This window comes from Botrytis cinerea, chromosome 5, assembly GCF_000143535.2.
Source record: "Botrytis cinerea B05.10 chromosome 5, complete sequence".
Lineage (NCBI taxonomy): Eukaryota > Fungi > Ascomycota > Leotiomycetes > Helotiales > Sclerotiniaceae > Botrytis > Botrytis cinerea.
Genome location: NC_037314.1, coordinates 1,586,598 through 1,607,609, shown reverse-complemented (window position 1 = coordinate 1,607,609; position 21,012 = coordinate 1,586,598). Strand labels below are relative to the sequence as shown.

Below are 21,012 nucleotides of genomic sequence, written 5' to 3'. Positions count from 1 at the left end.
AATTCTCGACCAAATGGATTCACAAAAAGCAAGTTCACCTGGATGCCTGGTACCCAGTACCTCGTACCTCGTACCTACTATCCGCGGAATATATTTGCCTGTATCCCTCCGTATTCCTTTGATAGGTAAAGTTTAAACCATCTACACCAATCATTCATCTAATATGTTGGAGCCCCGAGGAAGGGAAGGATTGTCATTGCCATTCATGTACAGGTAGACAAGAGGTACTAGGTACTTGATTAATGCTGCCACACTTCTTATATTTTTAAGAGCTTTAGTCATGTATCTTGTACTGGCATGAAGAAGGAATACAGTAGACACCTAGTATTTAGTACCTCCTACTCAGTAGTTGCTTCTACTGTGAAACCGCCCATCCATTCTCATTCACTCATTCATTCATTCTTCCGATGTACAAGTTTCAACCATTGAGCAGAAGAAACTTCGACCAGTGACCACAAAGCCGCAACTTGACAAGAAAAACGGTACAACTTGTTTATTATGCTAGTGATTGCTCAGCTATGATTACCCATTGCTGTTGTTTCCTGTCTTTTCTTTATCTTTTGTTACTCTAACAAACCACAAATCACCAAGACTATCCTCAAGAAACTATTGACTTGCCCCCTATCGTTTAATCTTTATACCTGTCTACCTCCCCACTGCAGTGGCTACCTGCCTACTCACCATCTTTCCCAATTAACCATCTCGACAATAGCGTACAATAGTACAATTGCCGATTGTCTACCTGCCGGTCCTTCTATCAATTTACTAGATTCAAATAAATAGGTAGTCAAGGCTACTCTATTGATACCGAAACGATAATCCATCAATTAGTTGAGTTTCTTCGAGATCCCCTCCTATTAGGATCAGCTTGGAGGAAGAGACAAATCACCTCCTCCGCCTGTCCGCCCATCAGCCCTCTTCCACCCCCAAGGTTACATGGAGTACATGGGTTAAAGCGACGGACCCTCTTGAAATTAAATGCAAACATAGCATTTTGTGCTAAGACAAGGAAGGACTAATGAACTCGGAACCAGAATCTATCTTTGCTTCCAGATTTGAGGAGAATTGTCGACAGCATCAAGATCAACAGCAACAGCAACAGCAACAGCAGCAGCAACAGCAACAGCAACAGCAACAGCAACAGGAACACCAATATCAACATCAGCATCTTCGTCACGAAGAAGTGAAGAAAGTCAGCAATGACAAGCCTCTTATTAACAGTGTCAGCCGCTGCACAATCACAATTAATCAATCCCCCATACCAATACTAGAACCGACATTGGCACAGACGTCATGTGGAGCTAGTGGCTACGCATCTGGCTTGGATCGGACAAAGGGACAGGGGTTAATTTCAACACATGGTACAGAAGAATTCGATACTCGAGAATCTGGACAATTCACATCAACAAACAAGAACAATTCTCCGCCTCAATTTATTAATGTTGACATTCCCATATCGTTGTCGTCGCACAATAGCAATTCCTGGCCTGCTTCTGTTTATCCAAGTCGAGACCGAGATGGAGACCTAGACATACAAAATACAAAAGATATCGAGACCCAAAGGAGAGTATCAACCGCCTCGTCTGCCACTCTATTATCAACCCCTCAGTTGTCGCCGTTATCACCATCACTGCAAGCCTCGAAACATTCTAGAGTGGAGGATAATGTATCAGAGAGAATCCTCGATATCACGCTCTCAGAACCACCCGTAAGATTCTCTAAATACATGTTTTTGGTTGAATTTGGCACGTTCACGAAACTAAAACCTTTCCATCTATCTAGTTCAAACGACACCGCGCAAAATTGAAACCTTGTCATATACCCCAGCCAGATAATGAAGCAGCGAACGACTGTCCTGCAAATTTACAATCGCCTAGGTCTCCCCGATTTACAACTCATAAACTCAGAAGGACACATTCCTCCCAAAGTTCTCCAAATATAGACACGACAGTTATGTCGAAACTAGATAAAGACGGCACTAGTATAACAATACTCAAGTCAGTTCGATGTCAGATTTCTCTTTGATTTTTTTTTTTAACCATGCTTACTGGTTGGAAATTTTCATGCTTCCTATGGCATCACTTTCACACTGTTTTTATTTTAAAAAAGCTCGGAGGAATGATACTGACGGTGTTTTACCAAAAGCTTAGCTCGTGGTAATATATTGGGGAACAACTCGAATCCTCCTGGTAAATCCATCGGGCCCACGCTGAATCTAGAACAGCAAAGGCGCACAGCCAGTCCTAAGCTGAGCGCGAATCCTCAAGAGGGCTCATTGATTCACAAAGTGGGCATAATCGAACTTCTAGAGCAAGATGAGAGACCAACTTTCATAATAGATGTTTCTAATCAGGAAAATTATATACCCGGTGGTCGTTTACGACTAGAATATGCGAATGCATCACTGCGGGCTATGATTCCATTATTGGAAATGGTAGCAGGCTTTGCGGATCTGTCTTCTCCTACAATCGTTACCCATGCGTTTCCGGAGTTTAAAGCATGGGTGCTAAGTTTTGTGAGCAAAGAAGGCGAATCTTTAGATATATGCTTGCCATCATTTTTGTATGGAGGGTTCACGTGGAGTTGTTCGACTTTAAGAAAACGTCTTCGTGTAATGAATGGCGTTAGAACTCAGATTCCCACAACCAACTCGACCTCATCGAACGCAAACAATAGCAGCCCTGCTATACCGAATCCAGGTTTCGTAATAGGTCAAGATTTGAAAAGCTCAACGGATCTATTCCCTGAGCCATCTGATTACTTTGGAGATGTAGCTACAGTTGTCCCAGATTCGGGCCCGACAGAATCACTTCTTGTTGGCAACAAAGTAGCACAAATAGATGGGTCCTCATTCGATTGGACAAGACTTCCACTAAACGCAGCGTTACCTCGACACATTCAATTCACTCGTAATGTTAATTGGTCAGCCTCCCCTCTTGGACCCATGAAAAACTGGAGTTTTGACTTGAGAGCTATGTGTAATCTCATCATGGGAAGTCCTCACCCATCGGCCATGTACTGGGGAGCTGAATATACAACCATATACAACGAAGCGTATATCTTACTAGCAGGTCAAAAACACCCTAGCTTGATGGGTCAAAGTTACAAAACAGCTTGGGCGGAAATCTGGGGTGATATCGAAGCGGTTTTTGCAAAAGCGAAATCATCTGGTCAAGCCACCATGAAAGACGAAGATAGACTTTTCATCAAGCGAAATGGTTACCTGGAAGAATGCTACTTTGCATGGAGTATAATTCCACTAGTCGGAGAGGATGGCTCTGTAGTCGGGTTGTATAATCCGGCATGGGAAAAGACGAGAAGGGTGATATCGGAACGTCGAATGCTTACTTTGCGAGAAGTTGGAGAGAAGACAGCTACTGCGAGAAACATCAAAGGATTTTGGGCACAAGTCATCAAATCATTGGAGTACAACCCCTTTGACATACCGTTTGCTTTTCTCTACTCTGTCAATGAGGATGTTGATAGCGACATGAGCTCACAGAGATCATTGAACTCCGGAAGCATGTCACAAGCTCCATGTTGTGTGTTGGAGGGAACAATTGGCGTACCTTCGGGCCATCAATCAGCTGCTACACCATTGGACCTTCACCTCAGCGAAGATGGATTTGCTCCATATTTGAGAGAATGTATGAGGCTTGATAGGCCTGTACTGCTTACCACTGAGGAAGGAACCCTACCAGCGGAACTAATCAAAAATCTCGAATGTGTAGGGTTTGGCGATCCTTGCCGAGCTGCCGTTGCCATACCACTTCATGCCACTAGCAGAGAGTCCATACTAGGTTTCTTGGTCATGGGAGTGAATCCAAGAAGACCTTATGACGATGATTATAGTTTGTTTGTTGAGCTCATGACTCGCCAATTGGCAACTTCAATGGCGTCAGTTGTTCTCTACGAGGAAGAAATCCGCAAAGGTCAGAAAGCAGCGCGCATTGCTGCCCAAGATCGCCAAGAATTATCGGAGCTTGTCAACCTACGCACCCAAGAAGCCGTGGAAAGTGAAAGTAGATTTACCCGCATGGCTGAAATGGCTCCGGTTGGAATGTTCATTGCGAATTCTCAGGGAGAAATCACATTTTCTAACGATGCTTGGTGGGAAATATCGCGGCATCCTCGATCAGATAATAGCGCAAAGTCATGGATGGAAAGCATAAAAGAAGAAGATCGCGAAGGAGTTCAAGCTACCTGGAACAAATTGGTTGCACAGAAAGTAAACGTGACGAAAGAGTTTCGTTTCAAAACGCCATGGCAAAGTAAGCATGCTTTGACCGATACATGGGCTCTCATGAATTGCACTTCACTTAGGGATAAAGACAACAACCTGATGAGCATCTTCGGCTGTATCACGGATATATCACATCAAAAATGGGCAGAGGAGTTTCAGAAACAGAAGACGAAAGAGGCAATAGAGTTAAAACGACAACAGGAGAATTTCATCGATATGACTAGCCATGAAATGCGCAATCCATTGAGTGCGATCCTTCAATGTTCGGATGAAATTACCAGTGCTTTGACTGCTCCTGCTCTCAAAGGTCTGAAATCAAATGCGCGAAATATGGAAGCGCCTCAGGAGATATCAGAACTTATCGAAAGCAGCATTGATGCAGCTCAAACTATCGCACTTTGTGCGCAGCATCAGAAACGCATCGTCGATGACATCCTGACCTTGTCTAAATTAGACTCTGCGCTCCTAGTCGTAGCACCTGTCTCAACGCAACCAATATCTGTAGCCAGGCGTGCCATCAAGATGTTTGAAGGAGATATGGAAAAACATGACATCTCTATAGAGTTTCAAATCCAGGACTCGTATACTGACCTTAACATCAATTGGGCAAAGCTTGATCCATCACGGCTATTACAAGTCCTAATAAATCTGCTAACGAATGCTATAAAATTCACCACGGGTCAGCCTCAACGATCAATTATCGTGAGTATTGGTGCGACGAAGGAACATCCGGCAAACAGTGATACCACCGTTCAATATTTTCCTTCGCGCTCAGGTATTACGGGTTTGGCAATGGATGAAGCAGAATGGGGTCCAGGCGAAAATTTATATCTGAAATTTGCTGTTCAAGATACAGGCAGAGGTCTTGATGAAAAAGAGGTGTCGATTTTATTCCAGCGATTTTCACAAGCGTCTCCACGCACTCATGTTCAATATGGCGGGTCAGGCCTCGGATTGTTCATCTCGAGAGAATTAACCGAACTTCAAGGTGGACAAATTGGAGTCTCCTCAGAAAAAGGAGTCGGCAGTTGTTTTGCGTTTTACGTCAAGGCTCGTCGGGCTGAGCGCAGTCCCGAAACATCACCTCTATCTTCTCCAAACTACAGTGCCATGAATCGAAAGCCTTCTTCGCGTACCCCAAATCTTACAGCGGTGGAAAATATCAACAGCTCGTTGGAGAAGCCAGTGCATACCCAGTATGTTTTAATCTCTTCCGTGTTCACACGCATCAAATAACTTGTGTTTTGTTGTTGCTATGATTCCCTGCTTACATTAGATAGATCCAAAGGAGAAGCTTCAACAAGTGTAGCTAGGATATCACCAAGGCCAAAAGTTGATTACAAAGATATCACAATTCTTATCGTTGAAGACAACCTTGTTAATCAACGCGTTTTGCAAAAACAATTACACAGAGCCGGGTTTGTGACGCAAGTTAGCAACCACGGGTTGGAGGCTTTGCATAAGTTGGAAGCGTCGTCTTTTTGGAAGAATGAAACTCCCACCGCGGAAAGAACAAGTATTTCATGTGTTTTGATGGATCTTGAAATGCCAATAAGTATGTCCACATTTCTCTTCGCTGATCTAGACTTTTGAATGGGTATGCTAATAATTTAACTTTCAGTGGACGGTCTTACTTGCACCAAAAAGATTCGAGCATTAGAGGCCGATGGAACGATTGTTCGCCATGTTCCAATAATTGCAGTCACAGCAAATGCAAGATTGGAACAAATTGAGACGGCTTTAGCTACTGGGATGGTATGCGGCCCCTTCATCCTATCCTGTATAGAGATGTTTTTCTTTTTTGGAAACATGACTAATAATTGGAACTAGGATGATGTTGTTTCTAAACCGTTTCGCATGCCAGATCTAATACCAAAAGTTGAGGCATTGGTAATAAAGAGTCAAGCGGGTTCAAAGACAGAGTTGGAATAATCGAAAGTCGTTTGGGAAGGAATTTCAAGTTTTGGGAACTATTCTGTTTGTGACAGCAAGCGATTTAGACGGATGGAATAAGTGATGGGGGTTTATACACGCATAACAATGGCGTTTGGGATTATTTGTGGATGGTGCGCAAGTGGGATACCCAAATAGTACACATGCATTTTCTGCATTTTGGTTTTATGGAGTTTAATATGGAGGTTTGATTTATTTGGGGAGGAGTTGAATGAACGGACGAGTGTGATGAGAAGAAAGAATTTGACGGGAAAGAGGTGCGTGAAAAGCAGGGCGGTGGAGGAGGTAGATGTTCAATCTTTCAATGGATGGATGGGTGGGTGGAGGATGATAATGATGTAAATATCGACATGCTATACTGATAGTGGTATGTCATTAATAACACAACATTGCATCCACAGCATAATAATTTAACTCCCGAAGTGATTGTAGTGAGTGAGTATGGGGGTGGGCGATCGACGAGATGGATTTGATGGGAGGAGATGCATATGTAATTCTCAAATGAATAGTTGATCATCTACTCTCATATATTTCTGCCTAGGAATTATTAAGGAAACTCATATTGTACAATTTTTTCTCCAAGTCTAAAAATACATCGTTGCCATCGATTCCATCCATGCATCCCATGTGTTCATATTCATGTCCATATCCATGTTTAGAGGCATCCCTTCCAACCAAAAGCCATTGCCGTCCCTCTCTTAACCGTTCTCGCAACAAAGCAAATTTACCATCCAAAATTAATTCTCGCTCCCCTTCAAACTTCTCTTCAAGCTGCCGAATCTTCTCTTGAGACCCTCGCCCATCTTGTGCGATTTCCCAGAACTGTAACTTCGGCTGCTTCCCACGCCCGCGTCATCATTTGAAAAGTCTACCGTTCCCATTGCTCTTCCGCTCGTCGTCGTCGTGTTTTTGCTACCGCCGCTCATGAGGTTACTTCCACTTGCGCTTCTTTGGCGGTTTGTGGGAGGGGGTTGGAGACTCGATCCCGATGCGGACGAGGAAGGTTGGTATTGCATTTCGTAGGCCGAGTTTCCGTCGGACATGTTGCGACCGTGGGCTTTTTGGGCGCGTTTGTGATCTTTGAGGGCTTTTTCGATGGTGAAGGAGGGTTCGCCTTTGCCTTTGTAGTCTTCGGGGAGGTATTTCTGAGGGGGCAGTGGTTAGTTTTGGTTGGGTGGTGGACTGAGTATCATCTGGATGTGAAGTGAAAGTGAGATGAGCTGGAGTTGGCGAACGGACTCCCTCTCGTCTGAACTTTGGAATTCGAGAGTCCAGTTTTGAGGTATACATATTATGACAGTAGAGATAGGAGCAGAAAAATCAGGAAGAAAAAGCAAAACATACCACATGATCCCATCTCTTATATGCACCACCAGCAGCATCAGGTTCCCTCATCAAATCCGCACCTTCTTCATAATTCATAATCCTGCCATCTGGTCCAGGCATTCCGGGAGGAATCACAGCTGTTCCTGATAATGGAATATGCCTATCCAAACTATCTTGAATATTCTCTCTCGGGGTAGCTCTGATAGCTTCCGCATTCGATTCTGCAACCGCTGCCACGGGGGAATTCTTGTAACTTGTATTACGCGCCATCAATGTAGCATCATAAGGGCCTCCATGATGATACGCACCACCGACTGCAGTACGATCGAGAGAGTCAATTGTATCGGCACCTGGAATGTGCTTCTTACGGAGGTGTGGAGATCGATAAGCTGTTTTAGTTTCTTGACGTAGTTGGTCGAGAGGTCTGTGGGACATGTCGCCGGGATAACGCTCGCCTAGTGAGCTACCTCGTCGACGTCCTTTGCCATTATTGCTTACAGGTTCGTCGAGACTGCTGCGGAGACTTCCACCGTTGGATTTGGGGTAGCCGCCAAAAGCCGATTGACGATGAGATGAATAGGGATTGTTGGAGCTGAAGGAGGATTTGGTAGGGCTCGCTGAGGAGGGAGGTGTCGGGTAGGATGACACGGTTGGTTGGGCTGTTTTCTTGGTGGAATTGTTTCTACCGAAACTGCTTGATTTGGTTTGTGGAATGGAAGATTTGAAATGGCTTCCGGGACCTGTTTCTTCGCTTGGCTGAGGAGCAGTGAGAGGATCGATTAGGTATTGCTGAGCCTGATTGAAGAAATGGTTATTAGTGGCCATTGTGATGACGTGATGGGATTTGATTGATATTGTGGGTTTTATAGATGAAGAGCTTGATGTGTATATATATGTGTGTGCGAATTGAGCGATTGATTGATTGCTTCAATGATCAGGATACAGATGGAGAGTTTTAACATACCCATTTATCACTTGAGCCGTCCATTGTGAAGAGAATTAAGCACCAAATATGGTGTGATGTTTGATTCTGGAGATTTCCGAGTGAGCCGTGAATAGACCGTTATTAATCGCCAGGTGATTCTTTTGTTAGTAGCGAGGTAGCGAAGTAGTGAAGACGCAACAGGAGATTTCTTCTCGGGTGAGATTATTAGATATTGCAGGAGAGGAGGAGAAGAGGAGAAGAGAAGAGAAGAAGAAGGATCTGTTAGGGTTTGCAGGAAAGTATTAAGTACTCTTGGGTCGAGTGCTAGGTGATCGGGTAGTAAAGTAGGTCATTAGCTCTCTTTTGACAAGGTGTACAAGGTATACAAGGGATATAATTAGAAATCCAAAGGAAGGCCGGCTGCGTCTGAGCAAAGAGGAAGAGGGAAGAAAAGTCGAATGGTGCTGGTGCTGGTGCTGGTGCTGGTACCGGCACTCCTTGCACTCCTCGCACTCGTCGTACTCGTCGTACTCGTCGCTTGCTGTTCAATGGGTACGCAGCATTTCAGGGTATCCTTGGTGTCAATGATGTAATTTGATCGCGCTAGATAAGGCCGCGTCGTGGCAATCCCAGTATCTATCACTCCATCCCTCTCTCCCAAGCCAAACTTCACTTCCGTCACTCCAATCACGCATCAACGCTGCAGCAAGTCGGCCCAGAAACTGATTAGTCAGGCACTTCAGGATCCACTTCCAACAGCAGATCGTTTTATCTAGTTATCATTTTCGCTCTTTTCGTCTTTTCGTCTTGTCGTCCTTTCGAGAGAATCCCAAACCCAAAACAAACCAACTTTCCACTCCGCAAAGCCTCGGTGCGCTGACGTCTAAATAACGGGTCAAGCTTGGTTCTAGACTTTTCACTTGTCCAGCATTAAGCCCTTTGAACCGTCGCACTGCCACGAATACCAATTCCCGTGGGCAAACTTTAAAATCTTTTCCATTCTGCTTAACACACGCCAGGGTCTGGGGAATGATTTGATTGATGAAGATTCATTTGTTTCATTCGTTTGCACACAAATCCATATTTCTCGTTAGGCCCCTTGACTCCTGAAGTTAGCAGCGTGCGTACCGTACAGAGTAGACGTTCGTGAATTGCGGAAAGCCCGGTCGGGTCTTGATTGCCCTTTGTCGTATAGGTACGAGGGTATTGGTCCGACTGGATTCCAAATGAACCCCAGCACTTGTCAACTGGGCCCAGTTCTTACTTTTGCTGCGTTCTAGTGCAGCCGTCGGGTTCTTCAATTCGGAATCAATCACACACACTTCAGCCAAGAAAGGCTGACGAAGCTTATATTCTTCATATCATGGCCCTGGTCGATTACATGTCGTCCGACGAGGAACATGTTGTGGACGAAGACCTTCCTCGTGACGGCCAAGTCAACCAAGCCAGCAGAGAAGGTGACGAAAAGAATGTCAACGCGAAAACATCCAATTCAAGTAATTTAAAGCGAAAGCGAGACGTTTCTTCATCGTCTTCAGAATTGCCTCCACTGCCCTCCAAATTTCATGATCTTTATGCCTCAACCGTGAGGGCCAGTACAAGAGATGATCCAAGCTTACATGGAGGAAGAAAAAGAGTGACTCCCCATATTGAGGGCAATTGGCCAACACATATTTATATTGAGTGTGAGTACCGATAAATGCCTTGGTTTAACCTTCTTGTCAGACCTTCTTTTCGGGATCGTTTCGCTAATTCAATCGAGGGTATCCTTCGACGATAGAATTTGATCTTGTATCATCCTTGATCTCACAAGTTGAGTCGTTCAAAACCCACGACATTCAAACATTTTTGTCAAACGATCTTGGAGTCCCTCTCCCCTTACACGTCAGTCTTTCACGGGCAATTGGATTTTCCAAAGATGTTAAAGATACCTTCTTGACTTCATTCGAACAAGTCATAAAATCCTCCGGAGTTCGTCCGTAAGTCCATTTTCCGTTTGAATTAGGGGTTTCACGTGACTAACCAATTTCAAGTTTTGAGATGGGGTTCTCCGGTTTAGCTTGGGTTCCGAACTATGAAAAGACTCGATGGTTTCTGGTCCTCCGCGTCAATACTCCGGAAAGCAACGCCTTAAACAAATTACTTCACGTCAGTAATAAAGTCGTGGAGGAATTTGGACAGCCGCCCCTGTACGCAAACTCTAGAACGAGTGTAACTAATGGCCAACAAGTAACAAAAGGTGCTCACCCCTCTCAACACGGCAAACCTTTCAGGGGCAAGACGCAGCAAAAAAAGGATGCTTTCAATGATATGGCTGATTTATCAAACGCTTTTCATGTTAGCATTGCGTGGACACTATTGCCTCCAGACCGAGAACTTATTGAAGCTACCGAGCGATTGACAGCCGATGAATTGATGAAAGTAAAGCAGATTCAAATAAAGACCGAGGAGATCAAAGCCAAGATTGGTAATGCTGTTACCAACGTGCCCCTAACTGTGGGTATTACGGAAGGCAAAAGTCTGTTCGGGTTGTAAGGAAATATTTTACTTCAGAGGGGTACACAATTTGTTCGACAATCCAGGACAACGATGTGCCGAAAAGTGATTTAGTTTACCGAGCTGGTTCTAGTCGAGATCTCACTCGTACCATCAGTCACAAACACGTATGGTCTGTTTCTTAAGTAAGTCGGGATCTTGATTACATGGCTCTTCCAATATTTCTGAGTATATCCACAAACAGCTTTCTTTCCAGAGTCGACGTGATGTTTGACATTCTCTGTCAACAGCTTGACTATCCTGAGTCGAACAACATCGTATTCGGTGCCCGTGAGCCATTCATTTCCAAGCCTATGTTATGTTGTTTATGTTTGTGACCACCAGGCGAAGCTCGGATGTGTCAGAAGATGGAGCTATCAAAAACATCAGCATAACTCTACACAATTTCGTCAAAGTTAAGGCAAAAGCATGCCTTCATTGAAGGAATTCCGTCCAGCCCGCGCCTTATGCGACTTCCATGCCACCCATGCCAAAACCACACTAAGAACTCCCACCACCGTTGCTATAGTGCCAAAAACTATCTGAATCACATCATCATGGGATAAGGCACCGATGGGAGTGTTGTCGTCCGTATTCATTGAAGCCAATGAATAGATTTCTCCCTTAAGCTTAGAGCCTACACGATATTAGGGCACTTTTGCTAAAAAAAAAATATATACATATAAAATATAAAAAAATATGTTATGGATTCCCCACCAGACATACCATTACACAACACAGCAGCAAGTTCTGTTTGTAGGCGTTTTGAATACTTTAAATTATTTTACACGTCGAAATTCTCGTAATTGATCCGTTCTCTTGAGAAGCCTTGCGAGGGGATTCCTTCACCTTTGCTAGATATATATCCTCTATCTACTTACGCTGTCTTCCGGGGACGAGACCAGTTTGAGGCACAGAAGGGTTTATTACAACCTCGCTATATTATACAAGATGTTGAAACTAATCGCGCGGCCCTGTGGACTTTTGGTCTTGTCAAACGGATTTGGGTTTTAACAGATTTGAGCCTGTGGTTGCGTTGTAAAACTTAAAATCCTACTGCTTTTCTAGGAACAGCAGCCATTATTATTGATTATATTCTGCACGCATTAACCACCCTGGCGCTTACAATTACGAGAGGGGATGTTTCAACATACCAAAAGAAGCGCAAGAAGCGCAAAAAATGTATATGCATAAATGTGCCTTTCCATTTGTATTCTGGGTCTTGCTACAACAACTATATCTGATCAACACCACCCTACAACCATCCACGCCAGAGCGAAAGAATTATCATGTAACGATGCTGTTTCATCAAGAACAAAAAAATTGAACACACTTATCATGTTTACTTTTTGCAAAGGAAAGTGAATGTTGGATTCGAGTGCTGAGTATTTCAGCACGCGGCACATTGCTTGCAGTCTTTATCGCTGCATTTTTTCCTTCTGTGTATAATTTTCATGTAGGGGCACGGCACTGTGCCTTTCGAATTTTCTCGTAGGTCACACGATACACCTAACGTTACGCAACTTTTTGCTATATTGATTCCTCGGTTTCTGTAAACTTTAAATTCGGTATATCACATTAAGAAACGGCCACAAAGACCTATCGAGTCTAGCTACAGCCATTTTTAGATCGACGCTCCTGGCATCGTTTTCTTTCACTGCACTTTTTCTTTGTATATTGGGCATCGACCACCTCATCTGATACTCGAGCTTGCGGTTCATCATATTTCTCTAGCGATTCGTCTTTATCATCGTACAAACACACAGATAGACGCTGAAATGATTTTATATATCCTCCCTATCAACTAGTCTTGATGAAGTTGATTCAACGGAGGTGACAACGAATTGCTATATTTATGTACAATCGATGTTAAAATGACGCTATGTACGAATTAACCAGATTTTGCCTTGCCCTAGAATCGTTTTTCAAGTTCATGCCAATGCTTGTGCAGTACCTTGGCTCAACGCTTGATATATCAATTCTCCTGCAGTCAATATTCATCAGGTCCTAGCTTTTCATCATTAACGAAACAAACATCCCAATGTTCATGAATGGTAGGAATACTAATGTCTGTTCCCACCCTGCATAAAAATCTTCAAAACCGCAATTACTTATAACCAGGTGCCTTGTGCTCTCTCCTTTTGCTAGTTCGAAATCGATTTTGTTTACTTCTGTCGTAACCTTCCTTCTCTCCTCATGGATTTCATGTATCAATTTGGCTACGACCTTATCTTCTCGGTCCTTGATTTTCCTCCTCTTCTCCTTGTCTCTAGTTTTGCGGTTCTTTGCAGTGGTTTTTATCGTCTGCGTTTCTTGTTTTTCTTGCGTCTGGGGGCGTTCCTCTAGTTTTGCTCGAATTCTCCGCATTCTTACCACGAAAAGAAGTAGATTCATTTTTTCCCATTTAGATTTCGTGCTTTTTTTACCTGCCAAGATTCGTCTAAAATCTCGAGATCGACAAAACTCTTCCTCGATAACCTTCGAAATAGCTGGCAGATCGTCATTTTTTTCAATATCTTCCCATATCTTTGGGTACCACTCTTCATACTTGACATACAGTTTTCTGACCTCGGGCTCGGCCACTATCAGCTCATTCCAGAAGTCGTCGAATCCAAATTCACTTAGAATCCCATCTCGGAATAGAGCGGTATCCAAGTCCGGGAACCGTATATCGATTATAGTATCAATCAAACCCTGAACACGATTACCACTTGCACACTTTGGACATTTACCACAAGCTTGGCCGACGATTGCCATGATATGATGATATTGTTCCTCTACATTAATCCCACTGATATCTGATATTACCAATCCGGAGCTATCAAAGTTATATATTGTGTAGGGAAAAGAAGGTTGCTCGTTGGTCGGTAGCAAGACGGTTTCCTCCACTGTAGTGTCTATTGCAGTGTCCACTGTGTGGTCCATTGTAGAGCTCACTGTAGTGTCCACTGTGTTGTCCATTGTAGGGCTCACTGTAGTGCTCACTGTAGGGTTCATTGTAGTGTCCACTGTGTTGTCCATTGTAGAGCTCACTGTAGTGTCCACTGTGTTGTCCACTGTATTGTCTATTGTAGTGTCTATTGTGTTGTCCATTGTAGGGCTCACTGTAGTGTCCACTGTGTTGTCCACTGTATTGTCTATTGCAGTGTCCACTGTGTGGTCCATTGTAGGGCTCACTGTAGTGTCCATTGTATTGTCCACTGTATTGTCTATTGCAGTGTCCACTGTGTGGTCCATTGTAGGGCTCACTGTAGTGTCCACTGTGTTGTCCACTGTGTGGTCCATTGTAGGGCTCACTGTAGTGTCCATTGTATTGTCCACTGTATTGTCCATTGTAGTGTCCACTGTAGTGGAATAATCGAAGAAGGGGATTGCTGAGGGTAACGGAGGTAATGAGTTTGAACCGTAAGACACACTACTCTCATACGAGGTTTGACTATGTCCCTGCTCGAGCAATCTCAATCGCTGAGCGAGTCCGAGACCTTTAAAAGGACTCGTTTCGTGTTCTGCTTGACTTGTTTCATTCAACGTATTGTTTTTGTCGTCGTCGTTGTCGTTATTTTCGATAGGATCTGGATTTCCGTTCCCTGCTACATCTGGAATCGAAGTCGTGGGAGATAAGGGTATGGAGCATCTAATTGAGACGGCCGAGATATCATCAGGAACACACGTCTCTCGTCTCCCGAACATACATTCTATTATTTCAGCCCAAATTCGCCCCCCGGGTAGAGGGCATGCTTCTTTCGACTTTTTCCTTGAGCAAATTAGTCTTTCTGTTGTTTTTTTTTTTTAGGAAGGGGGTGGGGGGTCCTGATGGCGGGGTGAGGGATTTTACAAGTTTTTGTCCCATGTTGGATAAAGATGAATGCCGTTGGGGATGATGATTGTATGATATGTGGATTGGCTTGGGTGGAAATATGTGCGTAGCGCTGTTTTGGATGGATTTACATGTAATGCTTCCAAAAGATTTGGTAAAATGTGTAGATGAGATGAGAGTATGTCTGTTTATTTTTGGGGGGGGGGGGAAAGAAGTGAAAAGAAAGGAGGAAAAGAAGAAAAGGTTTCAGGAGAACGTATAGTTCGAGGGATGTAAGTAATTGCTTTGAATGATTTTGGCGTGAGCGAGGAGGGTTGCACTGGATGGATGGATGGATAGATGTACTTGCCTGGGGAACTATGGGTGTTTGATCGTTCTTCCCTTCCCTTGTACTCATATTCATGTTTGTATTCCTATTTGTATTTCTATTTCCATTTCCATTTCCATCTTCGTTGGCCGAGAGGAAGATAGAAGACTGACTGACTCTAGGTACTCATGTATTATGTACTAGAATTTTCTTTCTATTGATATATATTTATCTATACGGATCCGAGTGGATTGGATTCTTGGATTCGACGCGTTGTTCTCTTATCGAACTCGAGTTTTCAATAGGTCAATGAATGAGTAAAGAAAGAAAGAACGAAAGAAATATATTTGATATAGGCTTCCTGTTTATCTATCTATCTACAATAGATTCCTGGGATATGTGTAGGTACGTGAATCAATATCTTTTTTACTAGATACTATACTATACATTAGAGTGAAGAATTTTGTAAATGAGTAACTTACTCACTCCCCCTCTCCCCCTCTCCGTCTCGGCTTCGTTATCCCAATATATACATATACATATAACGATACAATACAATAACCTTCTATCATTGGAACCCCGCCATCTTTCTATCCTTTCTTTCTTTCTTTCTTTCTTTCTTTCCCACTGAAAAAGCCTTTGTATACCCAAGTCGCTAGGTAGGTACGTAGCTAGATGAATGAATAAAGCTTACCTACTCTCTACACACTACCCTCCCTGATAAAACCGCATGTATAATACTCATACTCGACCCATCACATCAAACACGTACACAAGAAATCGGCAGTCACTTGGCTATAAAAAAACTCGAGTGTAATATGTAAATCAAAAAAATTGCTTTTACTATGTAGGTGTGCATGCAACGCTAACGATTTCCAGTCAACAAATCAACAAATGCTTTGCAGATGCTGCGTACATCTCACGTCCAAGATATCCTGGTGTGCTAGTATACGAGTATACGAATATGTATATATGATGAGAATCATATCATTCATAAACTCCCCCTCCTTCCCCCAATGCTCAGTTCCTGCACTCCCACTCGCTTGAGGAAACCAGGGCGGTTGCGCATACTCATTCATGTTCATCCTCCGTACCTGTCGTCTCCGCCTCACTCCTCTCACTCCTCTCTATTTCCGAACTTTCTCTCTTTTTCCTTTGGAATCTTCCCCAGGTCGAGCTTTTTCTTTCCCTGGTCGCACCCTTTGCTTTTCCATCACTTCCTTCGAATCCGCCAATCCTTGGACTGCTAGTTGCACTTTCTCCCCCGGCTCCAACTAACAAAGAATCACCAAGGTCATCCAACCCTTCATCCCTATCATTGTGATCCGAAGCAGCCGTACTACTTCCCCCTTTTTTCCTCCCGAAAATCGAATCTTTTCCTCCCAAACTGAATTTACTCGAACTACCTTTACGGAGGAGCTTCGTGAAGGATGATTCTCCTTTCGCGCTTCCTGCCATATCGGACGTTGTGTTACTTTTGGTCCTATCTAAGCTATCTATCGATTCGGCCACACTGTTTTGCGTGCGGATAGATGGCGAGTCTCGGGACTTTCTTGATTCAGATGGAGAAGAGGTAATCGGGTGAGGTGCATCATAAATAGGGTCGAAGGATTCGGTATTCTGATCTGGAGCTTTGCCTTTGCCTTTACTTCTCAAAAGGCGGGAAAAGACAGGCTCACTCGTTTGAGGTAGTTCAAATTTTGGCGCAGTGGGGTTGAGTTTAGGTAAAACTGAGTTGTGCGATGAAGGAGGCCGAGTGCCGATGGCCCCCAGATTTGGAGGTGGACTTGAATGAATGTTATCCTCATAGAAATATTCGTCTGATCCGCTCAAAATTTCAGAGGCTAGTGCACTAGAGGAACCATGTTGGAAGCTAGGCCTTCTCGATGGATTGCTGGACCAAGTTGGTGGGGCGGACACAGACCAATCGGTAACAAGTGGACTTTTGTTTATGGTCCCGTCAGCTCCTGGCCCCCACCCGAATGGTGCACTATCCGTTGATGGGCGTGGCAGATCAGAAGAGGCAATGGAAGTCGGGCGAGGGCTACTAGGATCACGAGCGGAACGTAGATGGTTTGTCTCTTCATTTCTAAAGCCAAACATACTAAAGCCAAGTTGTCTCCGACCATTTGGACGAGCTGGAGCAGGTGCGTTACCTTCAGAAGAGTCGCCGACTGTAGCGCTGCGCTGAAAGACGTTCCCCCAGCCGGATGAAAAGCTTATACGACGTGCCCTGCTGGGAGTCTCCGGTTCATCAGTGGAGCGTGGAAATGAATGGCTTTGGCCTTTCAAACTACCGAGAGGGAGTCCATCTTGAGGAGCCTTCTCAGACTTTCGAAGAGAAGTAAACATGCTGCCAAAATTCCTATGAGATGTTGATTGACCAGTTCGCGCTGGTGATCCAATTACTCCAAACTTTGACGAGGGTGAACCAAGCGAACTACGATCAGCATCGAGAGCATAATCATGATGTGTGACGCCATATTTTGCGAGATTCTGTGATGATGCGTGAGGACTAGACATTAGACTAGCAGAGCGACTAGACCCTGGAGATTGGGTATCATTATGTCGCTGCGATGGACTAAATGGATGGTGCAACTCTGACATATATTCAGGGCCTTGCTCGCCAGCACCTTGAAGTTCATCGTCATTAAAAAGAGTTGAAGGTAATAGCATGGTTGCTGTCGGACTGAGTGGTGCACCGGCAGTAAGTGACTGGATATCAGCTTCACTCATGCCTCCCGAATGACCCGAAATGGAGGCCATCGCCGTATCATTACTCATAGCTAGATTCAAATAGGGAGCTGCCGCAAAAGCGGGTGAGCTCATCAAGTTGAAGTTGTTGAATATACCAGTACTTGAAAATTGGGATTCGGCCATTGCATAGCCAGAAGTAGATGACACCGTATTCGTGCGGCTCTTGCGGGTGCGTTGTCTTCGAGATTTGGCTCTACCGTGTTGTCCATTCGGATCGAAGTCAACTCCAGATGAATTCGCATGACTCATGAGTTCGCTTGGATTGCTTGGTAGCCGGGCATAAAGCGCCGTGAAATTGGCCTGTGCAGCTTGTAGTTCGTTCTCAAGTCGCTCCAGTCGTTGACTGTAGTCTTGCGCAATAGCATGTTGCGTTCTGCTTTCTGCCTCCCACTGAATATCATTTCTCCTTTCTAAAGCCTCCCACTCACGGGCTTGATCGTCATCCAGCCCGATTCCAAGGCCCTCTCTTTCCTCTTCTAGGCTTTTCACCAATAACCCTTTCTCCGCGACTTCTCGCGTAAATTTCGTGATCAAATCTTGAACGTTTCGAATATTCTCACGAAGCTCCTCGCATTTGGCCTCTGTAGACGTGCGTATCTCCTCTGCCTCGCGACTCCACGACTCCATTTCAGCGCCCATCGACTTCATTTCCTTCTTCCAGCGCGCTTGTTCATCTTGCATCTTCTTTCTCTCTGCCTGTTTGGCCTGCAGGCTCTTTTGTAGTGCCGTCTTTCGCGACTGTGCTTGCCGATTTTTGACCTCCAGATTCTTGACCTCTTTTCTCAACGTCTCGCTCGCTTCCTCCTTGTCCTTGACCATTTCTGTCTTTTTATCCTTATCTTCAGATAAAAGAAGGATTTGGTTTTTGATCTCCTCAGATTCCTTGAGACCTTGTGCAATAACATCTTCGAGCTCCTTCTGGATCCTATCTTGTTGTTCCTGCAACTCTTGTATCGTCTCCCGGCTCTCATCCAAAGGTTGAGCATTCGAGGCGGACCAGCTCTCGGCGGTAGCGGTAGCTGTTGATTGCGAGTGCTTTCTGCCTACGGTATTTCTCCTCTGGCTAGGATGCGAAACGCTCGATTCTCGTACGACAACCTGAACTGTAGCTGCGGGTGGATTCGTGCCGTCGGTTGGTACTCCGTGGGCCCGAACCGTGGGCAAACTTTCTCCACTAGCATCATGTTGATCTTCATTCGACAGATCGGCTTCATTCCTTATTACTCCATGCCGTGGAAGTCCGTCTCGCCCCAAAGTTCTCAACCGTATAACTCTACTCCCGGCCTGAAAATTTTGCGTACCAACCGCAATCACCCTCACATTGTAAAAATTACCCGGCTTGAGCCCTTCGATAATGACTGTTTCTCCTTGGGTCGATTCGCCAACTAATGATAGAATGTTAGCGCGACTGGAGTACTCCGGGCACGATGCACTGTAGAGAACTCACCATCGACACCATTCACTTGGATAATGTACCGCACCACACCTTTGTTCGGTGGCGACGACGACCAATGTAAAGTTAACGCATCTGATTTAATGCATGCGAGAGAAACCTCTGGCGGATCGGGGACTTCGACACCTAAAATGCTAATAAGTCGTGGTAGAGGGGTCCAAAGAACCTCCCATGCCCTCCTCAGCAGCCTTTGATGTCATAGGTTAGCAAGGCATGCTTCTGACGTTCGATTGAATGGTGTGCCACGAACCAGAATAGGGCCGTACAAGTCACTATCGACTGGATTAAAAACATGTATTCGTGGAGCACTCTTGCATGGCTAAACACCCAGTCAATCAAGCTGGTGTAGTAGTCGACAGCGTTCATACAGAATCAAATCCGAATAGATCTCAAAACACTCAGAAAAGAGGTTGTTGAGAACTAATGACGGTGGGGGGGGGGAAGAGAAGGTAACGAAACAGTGGTCAGGGGAAAGGTGGTGGTGGTGGTGAAAGTTGCCAGAGAGAGTGTGCGTGTTTGAATGAAGATGTGGTACAATTTCGCGATGGCACTCACTCGATTAATCTACAAGCTGCTTTCTTTTGGCTTTTTTTACCACGGTCCACGGCTTAAGTGATTTCCGCAGATGTCAGGCAATTATGCATAAAGATTTTCCATTTTCCATCTTTGAATCTCCATGATGCAGCCAATTACATTATTCACATCTTGGTATGAGCGTGATTAGTAATGACTCATCGAGTATGGACATGGCCAATGAGATTGAATGGGGAAGGACGTCCCTTTCACTGCCGAAACGGATCTTGAGGCTATTATCTAGTATCGATTATCTAGTATCTATTATCCTGGCTGTGATGATCTATCCTGACTCCTGGCTCCTGGCTCCTGGCTAACATCTTGAGCAGGCTGGGCGCGGGCCGTCGCCTTGAAAAGTCTGTACGGAGGCTGACTAGCATGTCGATAGTACAGAATTCGGCAACGGTAGATCTGCTGTTCTATACACAAGGAAGAACAAGAATCACAAAGTAACGGTGGATTGATTATTTGCAAAGTCTAACCTAAACTCACAACTTCTGTGCTTATTTACCGAGGTACCTATGTATCGTCTGTGAGCAGTACTTGGATGCAAAGGTTAACAAAACAAGACTGGATATAATCAAGACGATTGGATGGATAATGATGGGACGAGGTAATCTTTCTCTCTCTCTCTCTCTCTCTCTCTCTCTGAATATTGAATATCGAATTCTAGTCACGTGATATACCACCTGCTGCCTCTGACCTATGTACGTATGTACGTATGTAACAACCCTTCAATAGAAAAAGCTCCATTCTAGTCCGAATTCAAGCAACTGCCATTATCAATTACGAGATATCATATGTAGCAATAGAATGGACACCACGGAAATCATTAATTGCGGGGTATGTTTGAAGTAGCCGGATCAATGTGATTCACACATCACTTGGTACTTGAAACATCCCTTGAAACATCATCGTGCTCGTACAATAGGATATCTAACCTGTCTAGCTGTGGAAGTGATTGATTGAATTGAAAGTCGAGGAGAAGCGAAGTCTACATGGAATGGAGCGAGTAAACGATTTGAGACTCGGTCTCGTTGGAAGCTATGCCAGGGAGATATATCATTCACCACCTCATGATCATTTTCTCCCTTCTGATACTCTGCTTCTGATACTCTGATAC

The 21,012-nt window shown here is 44.4% G+C and overlaps 5 protein-coding genes across 7 annotated transcripts; 2 read left to right on the top strand and 3 right to left on the bottom strand.

Annotated features, from left to right (window-relative positions):
• Positions 1-165: 165 nt before the first annotated feature.
• BCIN_05g04530 (hypothetical protein) lies at positions 166-6,617 on the top strand. Of its 2 annotated transcripts, none has more exons than XM_024693014.1 (6): positions 166-1,708; positions 1,783-1,997; positions 2,146-5,439; positions 5,524-5,798; positions 5,865-5,998; positions 6,074-6,617. In XM_024693014.1, exons 1-6 carry the CDS (start codon positions 1,019-1,021, stop codon positions 6,173-6,175), a joined length of 4,710 nt encoding a protein of 1,569 aa, XP_024548800.1. In that variant the 5' UTR covers positions 166-1,018; the 3' UTR covers positions 6,176-6,617. The 2 variants fall into 2 exon arrangements, with proteins under 2 accessions (XP_024548800.1, XP_024548799.1); XM_024693015.1 differs by having other exon boundaries at positions 1,783-2,008.
• Positions 6,618-6,679: 62 nt separating this feature from the next.
• Positions 6,680-9,263, bottom strand: BCIN_05g04520 (hypothetical protein). The gene is made up of 3 exons (XM_024693013.1): positions 8,487-9,263; positions 7,541-8,317; positions 6,680-7,341 (listed from the first exon to the last, which is right to left on the bottom strand). The coding sequence occupies exons 1-3, from the start codon at positions 8,508-8,510 to the stop codon at positions 6,934-6,936; spliced, it is 1,209 nt and encodes a 402-aa protein (XP_024548798.1). The 5' UTR covers positions 8,511-9,263; the 3' UTR covers positions 6,680-6,933.
• Positions 9,264-9,581: 318 nt separating this feature from the next.
• Positions 9,582-11,663, top strand: BCIN_05g04510 (hypothetical protein). 2 transcript variants are annotated; one of them, XM_024693012.1, is made up of 3 exons: positions 9,582-10,132; positions 10,228-10,426; positions 10,481-11,663. In XM_024693012.1, coding segments are annotated over exons 1-2 (324 nt in total). In that variant the 5' UTR covers positions 9,582-9,810; the 3' UTR covers positions 10,230-10,426; positions 10,481-11,663. The 2 variants fall into 2 exon arrangements, with proteins under 2 accessions (XP_024548797.1, XP_001548618.1); XM_001548568.2 differs by having other exon boundaries at positions 10,210-10,426.
• Positions 11,664-12,749: 1,086 nt separating this feature from the next.
• BCIN_05g04500 (hypothetical protein) lies at positions 12,750-15,149 on the bottom strand. The gene is made up of 2 exons (XM_001548566.2): positions 14,818-15,149; positions 12,750-14,729 (listed from the first exon to the last, which is right to left on the bottom strand). The coding sequence occupies exons 1-2, from the start codon at positions 14,830-14,832 to the stop codon at positions 12,990-12,992; spliced, it is 1,755 nt and encodes a 584-aa protein (XP_001548616.1). The 5' UTR covers positions 14,833-15,149; the 3' UTR covers positions 12,750-12,989.
• Positions 15,150-15,913: 764 nt separating this feature from the next.
• On the bottom strand, positions 15,914-19,971 carry BCIN_05g04490 (hypothetical protein). The gene is made up of 3 exons (XM_024693011.1): positions 19,567-19,971; positions 19,311-19,504; positions 15,914-19,248 (listed from the first exon to the last, which is right to left on the bottom strand). Exons 1-3 carry the CDS (start codon positions 19,680-19,682, stop codon positions 16,178-16,180), a joined length of 3,381 nt encoding a protein of 1,126 aa, XP_024548796.1. The 5' UTR covers positions 19,683-19,971; the 3' UTR covers positions 15,914-16,177.
• Positions 19,972-21,012: the final 1,041 nt, after the last annotated feature.

Coding starts and splice junctions, on each gene's coding strand:
- BCIN_05g04530 (XM_024693014.1), top strand. CDS start 1,019: ATGAACTCGGAACCAGAATCTATCTTTGCTTCCAGATTTGAGGAGAAT. Junction 1,998..2,145: donor ACTAGTATAACAATACTCAA/GTCAGTTCGATG, acceptor TTTTACCAAAAG/CTTAGCTCGTGGTAATATAT. Junction 5,799..5,864: donor GGATCTTGAAATGCCAATAA/GTATGTCCACAT, acceptor TTTAACTTTCAG/TGGACGGTCTTACTTGCACC.
- BCIN_05g04520 (XM_024693013.1), bottom strand. CDS start 8,510: ATGGACGGCTCAAGTGATAAATGG. Junction 8,318..8,486: donor ACGGCTCAAGTGATAAATGG/GTATGTTAAAAC, acceptor TTCTTCAATCAG/GCTCAGCAATACCTAATCGA. Junction 7,342..7,540: donor ATAAGAGATGGGATCATGTG/GTATGTTTTGCT, acceptor CTGCCCCCTCAG/AAATACCTCCCCGAAGACTA.
- BCIN_05g04510 (XM_001548568.2), top strand. CDS start 9,811: ATGGCCCTGGTCGATTACATGTCGTCCGACGAGGAACATGTTGTGGAC. Junction 10,133..10,209: donor AACACATATTTATATTGAGT/GTGAGTACCGAT, acceptor AATTCAATCGAG/GGTATCCTTCGACGATAGAA. Junction 10,427..10,480: donor AAATCCTCCGGAGTTCGTCC/GTAAGTCCATTT, acceptor ACCAATTTCAAG/TTTTGAGATGGGGTTCTCCG.
- BCIN_05g04490 (XM_024693011.1), bottom strand. CDS start 19,682: ATGAACGCTGTCGACTACTACACCAGCTTGATTGACTGGGTGTTTAGC. Junction 19,505..19,566: donor ACTTGTACGGCCCTATTCTG/GTTCGTGGCACA, acceptor ATGACATCAAAG/GCTGCTGAGGAGGGCATGGG. Junction 19,249..19,310: donor CCAAGTGAATGGTGTCGATG/GTGAGTTCTCTA, acceptor TTCTATCATTAG/TTGGCGAATCGACCCAAGGA.